Source organism: Lepidochelys olivacea (genome assembly GCF_965140295.1).
Source record: "Lepidochelys olivacea isolate rLepOli2 genome assembly, chromosome: 6".
NCBI classification, from domain to species: Eukaryota; Metazoa; Chordata; order Testudines; family Cheloniidae; genus Lepidochelys; species Lepidochelys olivacea.
The window spans coordinates 19,688,650-19,707,091 of record NC_140416.1 but is presented as its reverse complement, the minus strand read 5'-3'; the positions used below and the strand labels follow the sequence as shown (position 1 = coordinate 19,707,091).

The following is an 18,442-nucleotide window of genomic DNA, read 5'->3' as shown; positions in this document are numbered from 1 at the left end:
TAAAGCAGGGCTCTTGGTTGATTTGAGGGATGCTCTGAAATACTATATTTAAAGACTAATATGTAAAATGTGATAAAGATAAATTACAAGCCTTCTGTACCTGCAATTTTACAAGCCGGTTACATTTTGGAGGGTCTGGTGAGGGAGACTTAACATTCTTTGTATAGTTTTTCTTTATTTTAACCAATTCACTTTCGTATTTTATTTTCAAATGTTACAGTTGAAGAGGTTGCTAATCAACAGTGCTCAGTGTCTCAAAGCTGAGTTTAATAGCTATGAATATATTCAGTAATTTTGCAGACATTTTCTTCCAAAATTTCTTGAGGATCTTTGTACCTTCTGAGACTGAGCTAAGTGTAGTTACCTCACTACTTTAAACCTGTTTTTGTTTTGTTTACTTTTATAAAGACCTTCCTTCACAAACTGGAACAGAGCAGGGCAAAGTGCTTGACTGTAGCTTGCTACTGCATCTGCAGAGTAGAAATTTCTCCTTTGCAGGCACTTGTACTCATAAACCAAAAGTTGAAAAGTATGTGATTGCAAGAAAGAAACTGATTACATGCATTTGCATTCAGAGCTATAGAGGGGCTATCATGGGTGTGTTAAGCGAAAGATTCCATTGAGTGTAGGACTTGATTGCCGAGTAGGGAGCAGTTTCTTCAGGTTGTTCCCCATATTTTGTTTGATCTCTGCAGTTTCAGTTCTTTATACTGTTGGGCACACTTCTTCACTTTGTTTGTGAAGTGCCAGTCATTTTAGTGGTGATTGTAAAACGGAACATTCGGGGGCAAGACTCATCTTTGACAACAATTTCACAAATGTGGTGTAGCCATCAAACATTTGCCATTATCCCTTCTAGCCTCTACCTTTCTTTCTTTGTATAGCTCATCCCATCATCTTGTGCTACAACACACACTTTAGGAAGGCTGTATCCTTTTTCTCTATAGTAGAATCTATTTTGCTCAATCTTGTTTTAAAAAATAAATCAACAAAAAACATCCCCATCCTGAGATCAAGCATTGAAATTCCCCCCAAGAAAGGGATTGGTTTGAGAAAGTTATGTGCAATTAAAAAAGGAGGAAGTTATAGTTGACATTGAAATTCAACATTAAATAGAATGTATTACTAGGGTTGCCAACTTTCTAATTGCACAAAACCGAGCACCACTGCCCTGCCCCACCCCTTTTCAGTGGTCCTGTCCCCCACTCATTCTATCCCCCCCCCGCCCGTCCTCGCTCGCTCTCCCCTGCCCTCTCTCACTTTCACTGGGCTGGGACAGGGGGTTGGGGTGTGGGAGGGGTGAGAGCTCCAGCTGGAGATTCAGGCTCTGGGGTGGAGTCAAAAATGAGGGGTTCAGGCTACAGAAGGGGGTTCTGGGCTGTGGCAGGGGGTTGGAGTATGTGAAGGGTGAGGGCTCTGGGGTGGGGCCCAGGATGAGGGGTTTGGGGTGCAGGAGGGCGCTCTGGGCTGGGGCTGAGGGGTTTGGAGTGTGAGAGCGGGCTCAGGGCTGGGTTAGAGGATTGGGATGTGGGAGAGGGTGCGGGCTATGGGTGGGGCTGGGGATGAGGGGTTTGTGGTGCAGGAGGGGGCTCAGGGCTGGGGCTTGGGGTTTGGGTGTGGGAGGGGGTACGGGCTGCAGGCTCCAGGAGGAGGCTTTGTGACAGGAGTGCAGACTCTGGGAGGGAGTTAGTGCATGAGGAGGTGCAGGGCTGGGGCAGAGATTTGGAATGTGGGAGGGGGCTCAGGGCTGGGGCAGGGTGTTGGGGTGTACGCTCTGGGAGGGAGTTAGGGTGCGGGAGGGAGTTCCGACCTGGGGGAGGGAGATTGGGGTGCAGGCTCCGGCCAGGCAGGCAGCTCCCAGTCAATGATGCAGCAGGGCTAAGGCAGGCTCCCTGGCTGTCCTGGCTTCACTCTGCTCCCAGAAGTGCCCGGCATGTCCCTGTGGCCCCTCAGTGAAGGGGCTAGGGAGCTCTACATGCTGCCCATGCTTGCAAGCACTGCCCCTGCAGCTCCCATTGATTGCAGTTCCCAACCAGTGGGAGCTGTGGAGCCGGCACTGGGGGCAGGGGCAACACGCAGACCTTCTCTTATTGTCCCTCCGCCTAGGGGCTGCAAGGACATGCCGGGTGCTGCCGGGAGCAGTGCAGAGACAGGGAGGCTGCCTTAGCCCCGCTGCATCACCGACCGGACTTTTGATCGGAGCCGCCAGGATCCGTTTTCGACTGGGTGTTCCAGTTGAAAACCGGATCCCTAGCAATCCTATGTATTACCAGCCCATGGTATAATACCCTCACTGAAAGAGGTCTTTTGTTATGGGTATGCTTTTGCCTCCCATATGTTGCACTTTTCTCTGGAGTGATCCAAGTATACATCATCTGATAGTTCCAAAATAACCAGTGTTGTCCTGTACGTGAGTTGTCCTGTGCATTGAACTGAACATTCTTTGGAAGGTATTTTGTACGTTTTATTTGTCATCCGATATCTAGATTTTTCGATTTAAAGAACAAACTGTGTCTTAATTATGTGGCATGAAGAGGCAGTACAGTTAGTGTGGATTATTGCAATCCAAAACTTGTCTTCTACAAGTTGAACCATACATAGGTGCAGTTGTCTGGCATGTTGAGAGGCATATGTATATAATTGCTGATATGTAGAGGTTTTATAACATAGGAGGGGCTCGGTATAGCTTCAGCCAGTTTAAAATAAAATGCGACATGTGGATACTCTTAATGCGTCTGTGCATATTTCAGATTTAGCAGGGGATGAGCCTGTAATTTGTTTTTCTTACTTGCTTGTCTGATTACTTTTGTAATTAGGCACATAGTTGCTGCTACTGCTGCACTTTTGCTTTTTAATAGCTTCATGTAGATTTTACATACTTTTTTCCAGATCACTTTGGTGTTGCACAGAGCCTGCCTCAGCACAGCATTCTTTGCTGGAGCAGTAGAAAAGGGGATAGTCTTCAGGTCTGTCCATTTCTATAACTGGGGTGGAGGATAAGTGTTTATCAGTCAAGTACTTGTATTGACTAAAAAGATGACAAAGGGTCTGGTTTTGTTTGACCTCCTGATGCATCCGTAATTCCCAGTGCACAAAGACTTCAGAAGAGGACTCAAAGGAGAAGAGAGGAGAGACATGGGAAATAAGTTCAGTGTTCATTTCTCTTTCTCTAAAGATTAAGCAGAAGAAAATGAAAAACTGGGGAGTGACTTTATTAAGAAGTGACGTAGGCATTTGGGAGCCTTTACGTGCTTAGTCACTTGGGAAACATTTCTAAAAGCCCCTAAGAACTAGAAACATTACAAAAATAAACAAACAAATAGATATATCAAATAAAAAACCTCTGGTTTCAAAATTAAATGAAACTATATATTTTCCCCTATATGTATGTTCTTTATCAAAAAATATGGTACTAGAATTTTTTAAAATATATTTGTATTCCAGACTAAAAATGTTATGCTTAAAGATAAATATCTTCTTTTGGGAGATATAGATCACCAGTTTTTTTTCTCCTAAGGTATTCCAGTGCCATGCTATTTTTCACACACCAGTAAGAAGTGCACAGCTACTGCCATAAATCCTGGGAATCTTTCCCTTGGACCCTGTATTTGATAGCTGAATGTGCTGCAAAGCACACTATGTGTGGGCCTAGCCATATTGGTATTGTTCATAGGTCCACAGCTTTGACAGGACTGACTTGAAAGTGCTCGATCATGAAGCCTTTGGCTTCTCATTTATTCCATAGAAAGCAATGCTGAGGGAACAATATTTCAACACAACCCTGCCATAAGGCTCTGTAACCAAGCAGTGTCAACGGTATGTAAGAATAATGGATTGTGTCTGCAACTGCTCTGTGTGACCACCTCTTTTTTGGCATCTGCGCCTGACCGTAATTTATAGATCGTTCACTGTGCATTTTGAGTCTCTCATATTATAGGTGCAGCTGGCAGCGACGCTTGTCTTCAAAGCTGCCCAACATTCCATTATATGAACGTGTTTTGAGTAGTTTGTAACTTCATAAAGCTTTTAATTGCTCAGGCTGAAATTTTCCATTCCAGGGCCTGCCGTACGCTGATCTTTTAACAGTTCATTTCAGAGAACGAGGCTTGGGGGGAAAATGCACTGTTTTGCTAAGGTTAAATTTACAGCTGGGAAGGCACTCTGGCAGCAACATGCTTTGGAGCAGGCACTTGAAATTTGCAAGGTGCTCATGAAGGGGTCAGATGTCTTTTGCTGTCTCCATGAAAATCCACCCACATTTTTCATTTGCACATGTTCAGTAGAGCTTTGTTAGAGGTTGCCCTCCAAGTTCTGGCTGCTCAGTCTGCACTGAGCGTACTTCAGATCAGGATTGCAGCAGCTGAATGGGACTTTGTAATTTTCCTATGGTTTCCAGGGGCTGCTCTGGTGCCAGGCACTGTAACTCAAGCAGGTTAGAGAGGGAATAGCAAAAGGGGAGCATGTTGGGGGGATAGGAACAGAGAGACGTCAGGCCAGAGGTGAGAGTGGGGAAAGGAACAGGTGGGACAAGGATAGAAGGCTGCAGGGAGAGACATGCTAAGGGATGGGCAGAAATGTTTCTACCCACTAGAGAACACTCCCCTCCAGAACCTGGAACAGAATCCAGGATTCTGCTGCTGGCTAGAAAACAGTCGAGAAACCTATTGGCAAATTTTCTCATCCTCCTTCTAGTGGCAGTTCTAGGTAGCAATAGTAGGCTGTTGTCCTCTACCAGATATTCAGTTAGCTCAAGTGGTAGATAGGTATATGCTGTGGATCTGAGGGTTCCAACTCTGCTGCTGACCCATATGGGGTCAGTTTGATTCCATATCATGGAATTTAATTTTTTCAGTTTTTTTAACTTTGAAAACCATATACTAAAAAACTGTGACCCGTGTGTGTGAATCATGATAATCTTTAATTTCAGATCACAATTTTTTTTTTCCAGGACCCATGCCCCATTCAGTATACAGGATGGACTGGGCTCTGGGGATAAATCAGGTTTGCATAGTGAATGAAGCTGTCTCTTTAAAAAAAAATATATATATATATATATATATATATATATATATATATATATATATATATAAAAAAAATAAAAACAACCTTTCCTCCCCAAAAAGCTCTGCCTCATTTGTTGCACAAGTGGAGTAGCAGATGAGGCAGGGGGCTGCAGGAAGAGAGGGGATGGTATCTGGGTTAGGGCAGTTGAAATCTGTCTTGGAGAATTGGATTATATCCGTCTGTATGTCAGAGTTTCTATCTGGTGCGGCGCAAGTCCTTTAAACCAAACTTTTCATAGATGATCTCATTTTCTGGATGGCCAGTTTGAGACATCTGAAGTCTGACTTGTGGAAGTGCTGAGCACTCTCAACTGCAACTGAAGGTAGTCATAGCTGTACTTTGAACATAGCATTTCTATTGTACTTGATAAATACTGTGAAAAATCAGGTCCTGTGTTTCTCAAGTTGGGCACCCACAACTAGTGGACAGGTTTGACAATTTTGGCCTTAATCTTTGTGATCTGTTTCTAAAATGGGAATAATACCACTTACCTTACTGTTGTTGTGAAGATAAATTCATTACTTTTTCTGAAGGTCTTGCATACTGTGGCGATAAGCATCCCAGAGAAGCCCAGGAGTATTATGTTCAGTGCAGGTCTGCACTGTATGTGGTAAATGCAGCACATTAATGAGCAACTGTGTTTAAAAAAAAAAAAAAGGGGGATTGTATGTCTCATTTGGCTTATATAGCTAACCATATAGCGTATATAGATACACACACACACACTAGAGCTGTCAAGCAATTAAAAAAATTAATTGTGATTAATCATACTGTTAAACAATAATCGAATGCCATTTATTTAAATATTTTGGATGTTCTCTACATTTTCAAATATATTGATTTCAATTACAACACAGAATACAAAGTGTACAGTGCTCACTTTATATATATTTTTGATTACAAATATTTGCACTGTAAAAAAAAATAGTATTTTTCAGTTCACCTCATGCAAGTACTGCACTGCAATCTCTTTATCATGAAAGTTGAACTTACAAATGTAGAATTATGTACAAAAAAACCTTCATTCAAAAATAAAACAATGGAAAATTTTAGAGCCTGCAAGTCCATCTAGTCCTACATCTTGTTCAGCCAATCGCTCAGACAAACAAGTTTGTTTACATTTGCAGGAGATAATGCTGCCCACTTCTTATTTACAATGTCACCTGAACGTGAGAACAGGCATTCGCATGGCACTGTTTTAGCTGGCGTCGCAAGATATTTATGTGCCAGATGAGCTAAAGATTGGTATGTTCCTTGATGCTTCAACCACCATTCCAGGGGACATACGTCCATGCTGATTACTGGTTCTGCTCGATAACAGTCCAAAGCAGTGTGGACTGACATGTTCATTTTCATTATCGGAGTCAGATGTCGCCAACAGAAGGTTGATTTTCTTTTTTGGTGGTTTGGGTTCTGTAGTTTCCGTGTCAGAGTGTTGCTCTTTTAAGATTTCTGAAAGCATGCTCCACACCTTGTCCCTCTCAGATTTTGGGAGGTGTTTCAGATTCTTAAACCTTGGGTCGAGTGCTGTAGCTATCTTTAGAAATCTCACATTGGTACCTTCTTTGCGTTTTGTGAAATCTGCCGTGAAAGTGTTCTTAAAATGAACAACATGCTGGGTCATCATCCAAATCTGCTATAACATGAAATATGTGGCAGAATTCAAGTAAAACAAAGCAGGGGAAATACAATTCTCCCCAAGGAGTTCAGTCACAAATTTAATTAACACATTATTTTTTTCACTAGCGTCATCAACATGGAAGCATGTCCTCTGGAATGGTGGCCGAAGCATGAAGGGGCACACGAATGTTTAGCATATCTGTCACGTAAATACCTTGCAATGCTGGTTACGAAAGTGCCATACAAATGCCTGTTCTCACTTTCTGGTGACATTGTAAATAAGAAGAGGGCAGCATTATTTCCTGTAAATGTAAACAAACTTGTTTGTCTTAGCGATTGGCTGAATAAGAAGTAGGACTGAGTGGACTTGTAAGCATTGAAGTTTTACATTGTTTTGTGTTTGAGTGCAGTTATGTAACAAAAAAATTCTACATTTGTAAGCTGCACTTTCACGATACAGAGAATGCACTACAGGACTTGTATGAGGTGAATTGAAAAATACTATTTCCTTTGTTTATCATTTTTACTGTGCAAATATTTGTAATAAAAAACAATGTACACTTTGATTTCAATTACAACACACAATACAATGTATATGAAAATGTAAAAAAACATTCAAAATATTTAATAAATTTCAATTGGTATTCTATTGTTTAACAGTGTGATTAAAATGGCGATGAATTGCGATTAATTTTTTTAGTTAATCAAGTGAGTTAACTGTGATTTACAGCCCTAATACACACACACACACACACACACACACACACACACACACACAGAGACGAGGCTGCGAAGATTGCTATATGTTACATTTCTGGTTTTAAAAAATCATGCGTGTTTACCACTCTCTTTAATGCTGTTGGAATTTTTAGCAAAGAAATTAGAATTTGTTATTCTAGCTTCACATGTACAAAAGAAGACCCATGTGGATCAGCATGGCTTAAATGGTAGCACTTGTCTCTGGGTCTTATCCTCATGGGTCCAAGTCCTAAGCCAGAACTTGTGCTGTTATAACTATTAACGCCGCAGTTCTGGAATGGGGCAAGGTGCTAAGTGCTGTCCTGGAATTTAAATATGAAAAATTGGCTCTCTGATGCCCATGTTTAATGATCATCCAAATGGAAGTTCAAGATTCTATGGCACTTTTCAAAAAAAGAACAAGGATTTTAGTCCTATGTTACCTGTCAGTGAAAAACTAAATGTTCAAGACTACCGTATAAATCAGCCCTTGCTGACCTTACAATAGCTACTACAGTATGTTTGCTGACAGTTCCTGAACTAGCACACTCTAAGTCATGTTGTGGAGCACTTTGAGATCGCTTCAACATGAAATGCACCAGACAAAACTAAATTCCCTTCTCTTGTAAAAATGCCATTTGAATCATAGACCGGCTATGTACTAACGCACAATTGAGCAGAAAACCACAGCAGAGAGATGGAAATATTCTGTGTGATAGTGAATCCTGTAATTGCATTTGGAATAATATTGGAAGAAAGGGGAGAAATAAATCTTTATCAAGCTCAGAAATAAGAACCATTTTCTTCTTTTAAATGTATAGTTTGATGGGATTTCAGGACTAACAGGTCAGGATAATGGTTGATGGAAATCAGTTATGCCATCTTGAACTTGGGTGATGGAAACTTTGTATTTAAAAATAAAAAGATTTAAAGTCTATTTTTTCCCTGTAAATGTTGTTCAAAGCAGAGAAATTTCTGCTATAATGAGTCCTATGTTATGGAAGAGATGGTTTTAATCAACCTTGCAGAAATAGAAATTTAGGATAAGAGTAGTCTTTATTAACATCACCTTTCTGCTCTCTTGTTGCCTACTCGGTTAATCTGCAGGGACCACTGTAAGGTGATGCACTGGCAAGCGGGGATTTGATTTCAAATCTGTGATTGTCTGTAGAAAGAAGGCAGTGCCTCTTGGAAATGGGATGAACTATCAGTCAATAACAACTCCAGTGTCCAGTCAGAAAATATATTTAAAAAGTTACGTTCTGCCTTCTGGGCAAAGAAGATTCATGCTGAAAAGAGTCAGGATGATATACAAGAGGAAAATGTATATCTATTATAATTATATAGGTCCCATGACCATAGTATCTGAATGTCTCACAGTCTTTAATGTATTGACCTAACAACATCCTTGTGAGATAGGGAATGCTATATCCCCATTTTACAGATGGGGAGCTGAGACACAGAGAGACTGAGTGACTTGCCCAAGGTCACATAGGAAGGAAGTCTGTGGCTGAGTAGAGAGTTTAATGTGGGTTTCCCAAGTGCCAGGTTAACCCCCAAACTGCCGGACCATCCTCCCTTTTTGAATAAAATAAATCCTTCCTGAAGAAGCAGGTTTGATTTGGACTCCACATTCAGATTTTGACATGATTAGGTTCTGCCTGTCTTGGAAGGACACCAACAGTGACAGATGGCAAGTGTGTCATTTCTCTGAAGGATGGTACCCAAACAAGTGAATCGAACAAAACAAAACTTGAAAAATGTCTTCCATGGCACTCTGTGCTAACAGGAAGCACAGTACATATACAAGCAGCTCATTTTGTAAAGAACTAGCTTACACTTTTAGGAAATGGGCTTTCTGCAGGGTGTAGCAGTCTTAAATGATTGATCTTTTTGCTGATGTAGGGGCCTATAGGTAAATAGTATGTACTGCTAGCTGGGGAGAATTTGGTTCAAATCCCTGGTGTCAGTGTCCTAGAAACAGACCTCAAATGTGCTCAAGTACCAGAGTGGGTATGCTATAATAGTTGAATAATGAAAATACATATATGAGTAAATTCAACAGTTGCTTTAAAAAATGGCATATTTGGCTATCTATTTAGCTGGTTGAATGGGCTGGAAAAAAAACTGGTTTGGAAAGGATATATTAGACGGTTGACGAAGGATGTTGTTGAGTAAACTATTAATAAATATTCAGCCTGCTCTATACATATGCCACGTGGATGGATAAGTAGCTTTAACATTCTTTTAATGGTTTAAACTTTTCTCTAGAATAATTATAAAACTAATTTTATACCTGTGATTTTAATTTATAGGTACATTGAAACCCTGAAGGAAAACAAACCGAAAATTGTTTGGGATGAACAAATAGCTGAACACTCTTTGGAATACAAAAAGTGAGTGGCAGTCATTTACTTACTGCTCTGTGAATATTCTTGGGCCTGGGTCCCATAAACACTGCATTACTACTTCTATAATATGTGACTGAATTCAGCATGCTGAGAGTCTGCAGTTTGTCAGCTATGTCAGCCGTGAATAGGAACATAAAAGAGTGTTTCAGGGAGAGAGATAAGGCAGGGAAGGGTGAATCAAGTAACAGACGTAGCTAAAACAAACTTTAGCACTTAAGTCTGGTGGATAGGATCTTCAGAAGTATTTTGGGTATACAGAACATCCCTACCTAAGTTATCTGTCAAGCCTCAGTCAGACCAAAAGTCTGAGATGCAACCTCTGAACTGGTGAGTGGTTTGCCATAAGTCTGACAAACAAATATATATCTATATATGCAAGCAACACCTTTAGGAATAACAGAGCCTGGCAGACTCAGCCTTAGTGTTAAGATCTGTCGAACAGCAGACTCAGAAATAGACTGGGCCCAGTGAAGAGCAATAAAAATGAGGAGCCATAAAGGGATTTGGAGAAACTAAAAAGACCAAGACAACTGCCTTAAAAAAAGCATCAAGAGGTATACAAAATAACAAAAGTTGTAGAGGACAAATAAGGCTATTTGGACAAATATTTGTCCTTTGTCATAATAAAGGAATAAATAAGTGCTTGATAGTAGAAGAAAACCATTTTAAGCAGATAAAAGGAATAATAGAAAAATCTTGCTAAACCCCAATTTGTTAACCTTGTAATAGACCATCAGTTGCATGTGTATCCTCTCTTTTTGGCAAAGATGATATAACCAAAATGTCATTACTTCTACAAAATTCTATCAGTATATTTTCTAATATAGTATAATTTATATAAGATGCACTAATCCAAATAAATGAATGAAGCAAATTTTGTGATGCATTGTCCTCGCATTAAAAAAGCATCTTCATTCTTCAGTGAACAATTGATTTTTTTTTTCCCCATGAAACTTCTTGGGCGAAACATTTTTTAAAACGTTCCCTTTTTTTAAATGTGGCCCTGTCAGTTTGACTTTTTTTCTTTTTTTTTTTAAGCTAAATCACCAGGGTTGTCACAAACTGCTCTCACATTTTTAGACTTAGGATACTTTTCAAATTTGCATTTAACTGTGAGGAATTATTCCCCATATTTTTCATAACTCAAATCAGCTGCTCAAGGAGAAGCTGACAGAATTGTTGCGATTCATCAGCTAATTCAGCTCTCAGGTATTGCTTACCTGGCTCAGTAGCCTTCCTTGTGTATTTCCTTGCTTGGTTTCTGACTACATACACCCCTTACCAGAACTTAATCCATTCTTCAGCACCTCTTCCCCACTATCATCCATGCCCTGTCCCAGCCTTTCTGCAACTGTGCAGCCATACTGGAGTGTAAAGTTTTTTTGTTTTTTTACCTTATTTAAAGAAGCTTACAAAATTGTTCCCTCTTGAGGAATTTTGATATAAGATAAATTAATAATATATAGATGTGGATTTGTGTTGCTCAAATAGATATATACATAATCTTCTGCCTTTGTTGGTTATACTTTCTTTGAAAAGGACACCATGCAGGAGGTTTAACAATATTTAATAGTTAAATGACTAGTTTTTGAATTTTTTCTGTAACTCTGTAAGAGAAGGCCTCTGATCTATCATCTCTCATTTTGAACTCTTTGGTATGCTGTTTTGAAATTACTTTGTGTATGTCAAACAGTTACATTTTTCTTTGTATTGCGTAAAAAATCCTTAAACAATGATCTGTGTTTACAACTTCTGCGTGCAAAGTCCAACTGAAGACTGAGGGTTTGTCTCCATGAAAACTAGCTTGTGGATGCTGGGGTGTGAATCTGCTCTGTGTGGACCCTGTTGAAGGGTAGTAACAGGTCATTAATGTGCTTTGAGCTAATGTGCTTTGAGGTTAGTCTGCAGCAGACTAGCATGGGATATAATAAACCCCAGCATGCCTCTAACTAAATGTTTGTATAGAAGTCCTTTCTTTTGCAGTAGTTTTGGCACCTGAAGATGGAGACTTGCTCTCAAAAGGCAAATCTGAGATCCTGTACTTGAATGGTTGGCTCAATGGCATTATTTAACTCAGTACAGTTACCCTGCCAGGGCAGCCCCTGGCAAATCAAACTTGAGTCAAGGGGAATATAGTCAACACTACATAACCTAACTTTGGAATCTGTTCTTTGAACGTTCTTATCTGTGAGCCTTTTGGAAGTGAGAATCAATCAGAGAGTACAGTGTGCCTGAAAATCCCTCTCTTCCTGACTTGCTGCCAGCTGCCTGATTGACAACTGTGAGGATCATCCTGTCTGCACTGGTTTAGCCAAGCTACAGGAAAGAATTAGCATCTTCCCATCCCCACTTCCACTTTACAGAGGTTTAGCTAGGGTGAATGTTAATATGATCCAGAGCAGAAAATATGCTTCACTAGTGAAGTATGTCACCTGGGAATATATTGCATGTCTTCAGTTGCTAAGGCTATGTCTTCACTACCACGGTAAGTTGACCTACGCTACGCAACTCCAGCTACATCAATAACGTAGCTGGAGTTGACGTACCTTAGTTTGAGTTATCACGGGGTCTACACCACGTGGGGTTGATGGGAGAAATTCTCCCATCGACTTACCTTACTCTTCTCGTTGGGGGTAGAGTACAGGGGTCGACTGGAGAGCGATCTGCTGTCGATTTGGCAGGTCTTCACTAGACCCGCTAATTCGACAATGCTCGATCTCAGAGCATTGATCCCAGCTGTCATGTAGACATAGCCTAAGAAGAGACCAACCTACATGGAAAGACACTGAAATACTGTATCACATCATAAATCTTTAAACAGTGCACATATCCTGAAGATGGTTTGTGTAACATGCAAAGAATCAAAGGTTACTTCTGCAAATCATTATACAAAGCTCCCTTCCTCGGACTGACTTTCTATTTTCATATTAGCTCTTGGGTGCCAATAGTACTGTGTTCTCTCATTTTTAGCACCAATAGAATTCACAATAAAAACTCAGGTTTCTCAAATCTTTTCTGGAGGAAAAAAAAAACTAACTTTAACCTCTGTCAGCTGAAAAACCTCATAAAATCTACCCACCCCAATGTCAAAAAGGTGAGTGACTATTTTCTTCTTGTGCTTTGCAGAAGTAAAGGAGGGAAGCATGTTGTCTTCTACCCAACATTAAAGGTATGTCTATGTCCCTTCTTCTGATGAGAAGGGGATAAGAGAAAAAGAGGGAAGATGGTGGGTACTGCTTTGCCTCCTTGCGTTTTGGTACAAGAGGCCACTCTGTCACTAGATTCTCCCACATCAACTTAGGGCTTCTCCATGTGGAGAGTTAGTCCCCAGCTAGCTGAGTGTAAGTCTACAGTCTACTAGCCTGCTGCACACTGAGTCACTATTGTGGACCCTGCTTGTACGAACTAAAAGTTCCCCGAAGTGCTTTGTCCTCTACTGCTATTTAAACTGAGAGAAATGTAGCTCAAAGTGTACTAGGGAGCTTTTAGTGCACAGTATCAGGCTCCACGCACCACCAGTTAGTGCACGTGGCAGACTAGTGCGCTATAGATTTACACCCCAGCTTGCTGTGCATTAATTCTATATGTGGACAAACCTTAGAGACAGGACTTGAAGAATCAAGTGGAATGGAAAATGAGCTTATAATGAAAGTATATTAAGCTTAGAAAAGAGAGTGCCAAATTGTAAGTGACTCAACCATTATGAATGCATCAGAAGCCCGCATTATATAAGTGGAAGAGGAATATTCCTTTCAGCCTCATGAGCACGTTTCCCACCATTGGCCCTAATGTAGACCGGATGTGAAAGTGTTTATCACTGTGTTAAATTCTTCCTTGCTAGTACTGGTTGAGCCACGGGGGGAAGTGCTGTAAACCCCAGGGTAGCTGCACCTTAGCAAAGACAGATTGCACTGGAAGTTGTCCTGCTACATTTTCCTGGGTCTTGCAGAATGCTTTTATCGCACTATTGGTAGACTCCATCTGGGTTTTGAACATAATTCCTCTAATTTTTTTGGAGAATTCTTTCGAGTATTCTTTCATCTTTGAATAGTAGATGCTGTACTGTGGCAATTGGTGTATTTATACACGTGTAAATAGAATTTTCCTTCCATTTTTAACAGGCTGTAATGAAAGGTTTAGAGAGATTTCTACACTGAAGCAAAGCTGAAAAATCACTCATATAAAAGCAGTTAAATCAGCTAGTGACACCAAATTGTCTTTTAGCTTCCCCCCTCACAACCCAGTTTCTTCATCTTCATCTTAATTGGGTAGTGATAGGTATCTTGTCCGCTCAAATTTTGACTCATTCAGATTTTGTAAAAAAACAGCCACAAACCCCAAGACAAACTGATATATTCCTGATTTTTCCAATTCCAATGAGAACAAGTTTTAAACACTTTCCTGTAGTGTTTGCAGTTCAAACTTTGCAGCATTGCACTAGTGCAAGAGAATCTGAAAGTGGACTAGAAAAATACTATCTTGATTTGTCCAGGCTGAGAGAAATACCAAACATAAAATTGCTAAAATTCTTTCATTTGTAATAATGTAAAATTGTGGTTATAACATAGATAAGGAATCTTTTGTTGTTGTTGTTGTTGTTTTTTGTTTGGTTTGGGTTTTTGTTATAATTTTTTTCTTAAATACTAGCCTGACAGTATCCCTTTAAGATGTAATTTTCTGTGTGAGTTTGCCCTGAAAGATGAAAAGAATGGCCTTGGGTTGGAGATGACATTCTGTAAACACAGAATATTTGCTACGTGGCAAGTTGTGTTAATTGGTTTAAGACTTCTGGGAGAGTTGAAATTCCTGGTGACACAGTTTTCGAAGTGTGCATTGCAGTACACTGTGTAAGTGATAGCCCAAATAAAAATACTTCAGTGCATAGTTCAGAATATTGTTTACTTCAAGGCTGTTCTGTATGTCCAGTTAGTCAGCATATACTAGGCTGATGCATTAAAAAATGCCCTAACTGGTAGGACTAAACTGACTCTGCACTTATTGACCAGTGAATACTTGAAACTATAGTCTCCAGGCATCTGGGCCTAAGAAATAAATAATTAAACAAAAAAATTTGTTATGCATTGTATCTAGTGCTAAAAAGAGAGGGCTGCATGCAGTTCCTAATGTTTGTATTCAGCAAAAACTGAATATTTTCTCTATCCTTTTCGTAGTCCATCCAATTGCGCTTAGAACTTGCAAAGGAACTGGGGACTGGAATAGCCATCTGGGAGCTGGGACAAGGCTTGGATTATTTTTATGATCTGCTTTAAAATTGCAGACTAATTGGAGAGACTTCATTTGCTTCACAGAGACTGCACATTCAATTAAGTGAGGTATTTCTGGGAAGATGATTTTTTTTTTTTGTAATTTATATGAAATCTGTATGGAATTTGTATGTTCCCAATAAAGAACCTGTTCTGAATTACTGTACAGCTTGCAACACATGGTTGTGTTTGAGAAAATGTACTGAAGCAAAAGTTGTGCCTCTAACCTTTTGCTTTATACAGTCATTAAAATAGACCACCATCAAGGGAACACTAGACTTCTCATAGTTTTCATGGACTATCTCCTAGAAGGAAATAACACCGACAGTTTAATCCTTGTGACCCATATTTAAGATGTAGATGTCTCATCTATCATTGGTAATCGGAGAAGTAAGTGAATGGACCTACCTGTCTGGTTTGTGCATGGCAAATGTAGTGTCTCAGATTTTGTACAAGAACTCATTTGGAAACAGGTATTGGTCTTTATGTAATGGCAAGGTAGGCATAAAACTGAAGGGGAAAAAATTAATACATTTCTGCCAGGCTGGTAGAGAATCAAACACTGACTAACAGCACTTTGTTCTGTTTGTTTTCTGTATTTAGCAAATCCCTTAAGTAGCTCAAAACCATGGTATTTTTTTATTCTGGACTTGGTTCTAAAGTTACATGTTGTTCACCAGAGGGTTGTCTGACTGCTGTCTTAACCTGCTGGATGGGTCACTTTGTAGTAACGTGTTTTGCATTAGTCCTTAATTTGAGGAAATCCTAACTTCTAGCACCAAAGGCCTTAAAAATGCACTTGGGAAGTGAATAAAATTAAATGGCTAAGCACTCATGATGTGATTTTCAAAGATGCACCTCTGTGTCCCCCATTGACTTCAGTGGGCGCTCAACCCCTTTCAAAATAAGGCTGTAAATCATTAATCCAACTTGTTTGTGCTTTGGGATGCCTGCAGAGGGGACCTCTTAAAATATGATCTGTCCGTTCGTTGCGACTGCTTTTGCTATAATACTTGACCACCTAACCTTCTTAAAAGACATAAAAATTGATCTTTTTTATTTAACCCCTTCCCCTTCCAAGATAGTGATTCACACTTACAAGTTTCACAAGTCCTGCGTATTTAATAAAACATGCACTAATGTGAGATGCCTTGTAAGAAGCTAAAAAGGGAGTGCTGAGAATTTGAAGGGGGAATATTGATTGTCTGTAGAGATCCCTATAGATCCACTGATCCTTATAGATCCACTCATAGCTCTCACAAAGATAACTGCTCTACTTCCCCATCACCTTCCTTGCTAGTAATTAATCTCAGTGTGGGATTTATCTACTCCCGCTGGTTTCAAGGAAATAAATCCCACTGTAATCCACCACTGATTAAAACCCTATTGATTTTCACCTCTCTGATTTAGTTCTGGCATCTCTCAACTCTTCACACTGTAAAGAATCCAACAGGGTTTACTAATCAGGGATCTTTCTTCCTTGCCATTAGTACCGAGGTAATTTGCTTTTTGAATCCTCTTGTTCAGTTAACCTGAACTTTCTGGTTCAGTCAAAAGCAATTTAAAGTAATATTGGCAATAGGATCTAGAATAGCAAATGAATTTAATTCCACTCTTTCCCTCCTTTCAAAGGGATTACAAAGCTGTTTTGTTGCAGCACTCAAATGATAAATAAAAATTGTAACAGGTTGTGAGATGCACGGATATTTTTAGGCTAGTTAGCTAGAACTTTCAAAATTGGAGGATGCAATATTTTTAGGCTAGTTAGCTAGAACTTTCAAAATTGGAGGATGGGGAAGTAAACAATATTTCAGCTCCACTCATGGCAATGGTCAATGTATATATTTTTTTCTTCCCACATTCTTTTCATTGCCTTCTTTTATATTCCTTGTTTGTTTGCTGTGAAGCTCAAGTGTCACATCTGTCTTCCAGCTGAGCTGCATGTTTCGATGAACTGTCCTCCCCTTCCTTGCAGATGGAATGAACGCCTCTCCCTGACAGAAAGATCAAACTAACCCTGCTTATATCTTGACAAATAAACACCAGAAGAGAAGTGCACTTTGTAGTTAGAACTATGCATAGTGTAAGTGCTTCAGGCCACAGATGTTGCCTTTTATCTCTAAGGTGCCTTGCACATTTATGGTGTTTTATAAATAATACACCAGAAGAAGGAGGCAAAGGTACAATCTTTCATTAATATGAACGTCTTTTCAGTACTAAAATTTACCCCCATGCAGTATAGTTAAATGAATGAATGTTTGCTTTTTATTTTAAAGGCAACAAGTAAACTGACTCCTAATGTGGCTGAGGGATTTCCTCCTCCACATGTATAGAATTAAACACTATTTGCTCTGTGGGGGCATAGATGGTTCTTCCTTCTTGGAAGCATGTATTGGCTACGTATGCTTTGTGGGGGCAGGGATATTGGACCTATAGAATCAGTGGTTGACCCAATTTAGAAATCCTTTGTTCCCATTAAAATAAGTAACATCTGTTGCACTACAAGGTGAAGTGGCCATTCTTCAGGTAAGAAAGTTGGGAGGGGGGAAGGGGACAATGTGAAGCGAAGGGTGATGGGAGGAGAAAAACCTTCGAACCACTCTTCAAATTTAAACAAGACTTAATGAAATGTCATTATCTTTTTTTAGGGTTTGTATGATGATAGAGAATAGCTTTTGCAGTTTGTATTGTGGGCTGTCAGCCTTTTTTTGTATCTGTCTATAATGACTGTTCATTGGAAGCTTAACTACAATCTCTTCTGGTTATTTCCTTAGGACTTTGGGGAGTGTCTTGTCATTAGAGATTACAATTCTGATTAGTATACAGTGCAATTGTTTTTGCCTTCAGTCAAACAAAAGAGCAGCGCAATATGGCTGGGTTCCACTTCTCCTGCAGCTTAAGAGACTGATCGCAGCCTAAATATTTTATAGCCTCTCTCTTTATCGAGTCAATTTTTGGACTACCCCAAGTTTAATTATTTCATTGAGTCATCAACATAACAGTTCTTCAACAATTTCTGATATCGTTGTGAAGCAAAGATGATTGCCATCAAAGCCAAAATTGGGCCTTGTGTAACCTATCGGCAGAAACATTTATGTAAGTGTGCATCTCTGTGTCTCAGTGAGTGGCAATCTACTGTCATTTCAAGATTGGCTGTGTTGGAACAGCTATCACCTGTATGTCAATTGTTTCTTCAATAGAAAAAAAGAAGCAGCGTTCAGTTAACGCTTTTATGCAGAAAGTGACCAGGGGGTAAATAGAATATTCAATCCCACCTACTTAACCTAAACCTAAGTGCTACAAGTAGACACTTGAATGTCTTATTATGACTATAACTTTACAAAA

At 39.8% G+C, this 18,442-nt stretch overlaps 1 protein-coding gene across 4 annotated transcripts in view; it reads left to right on the top strand.

Annotated features, from left to right (window-relative positions):
- The window catches only part of CHID1 (chitinase domain containing 1), a 265,467-nt gene extending 249,575 nt beyond the window's left edge, over positions 1–15,892 (top strand). For 3 of the 4 annotated variants that reach the window (XM_084632252.1, XM_084632250.1, XM_084632251.1), the window contains exons 11-13: positions 9,738–9,818; positions 12,960–13,002; positions 15,005–15,888. In XM_084632252.1, coding sequence (XP_084488378.1) covers positions 9,738–9,818; positions 12,960–13,002; positions 15,005–15,103 — 223 coding nt within the window. In that variant the 3' untranslated portion in view covers positions 15,104–15,888. Of the gene's footprint in view, positions 1–9,737; positions 9,819–12,959; positions 13,003–15,004 lie in introns of all 4 variants that reach the window. The other variant, XM_084632253.1, reaches the window with a different exon arrangement.
- Positions 15,893–18,442: the final 2,550 nt, after the last annotated feature.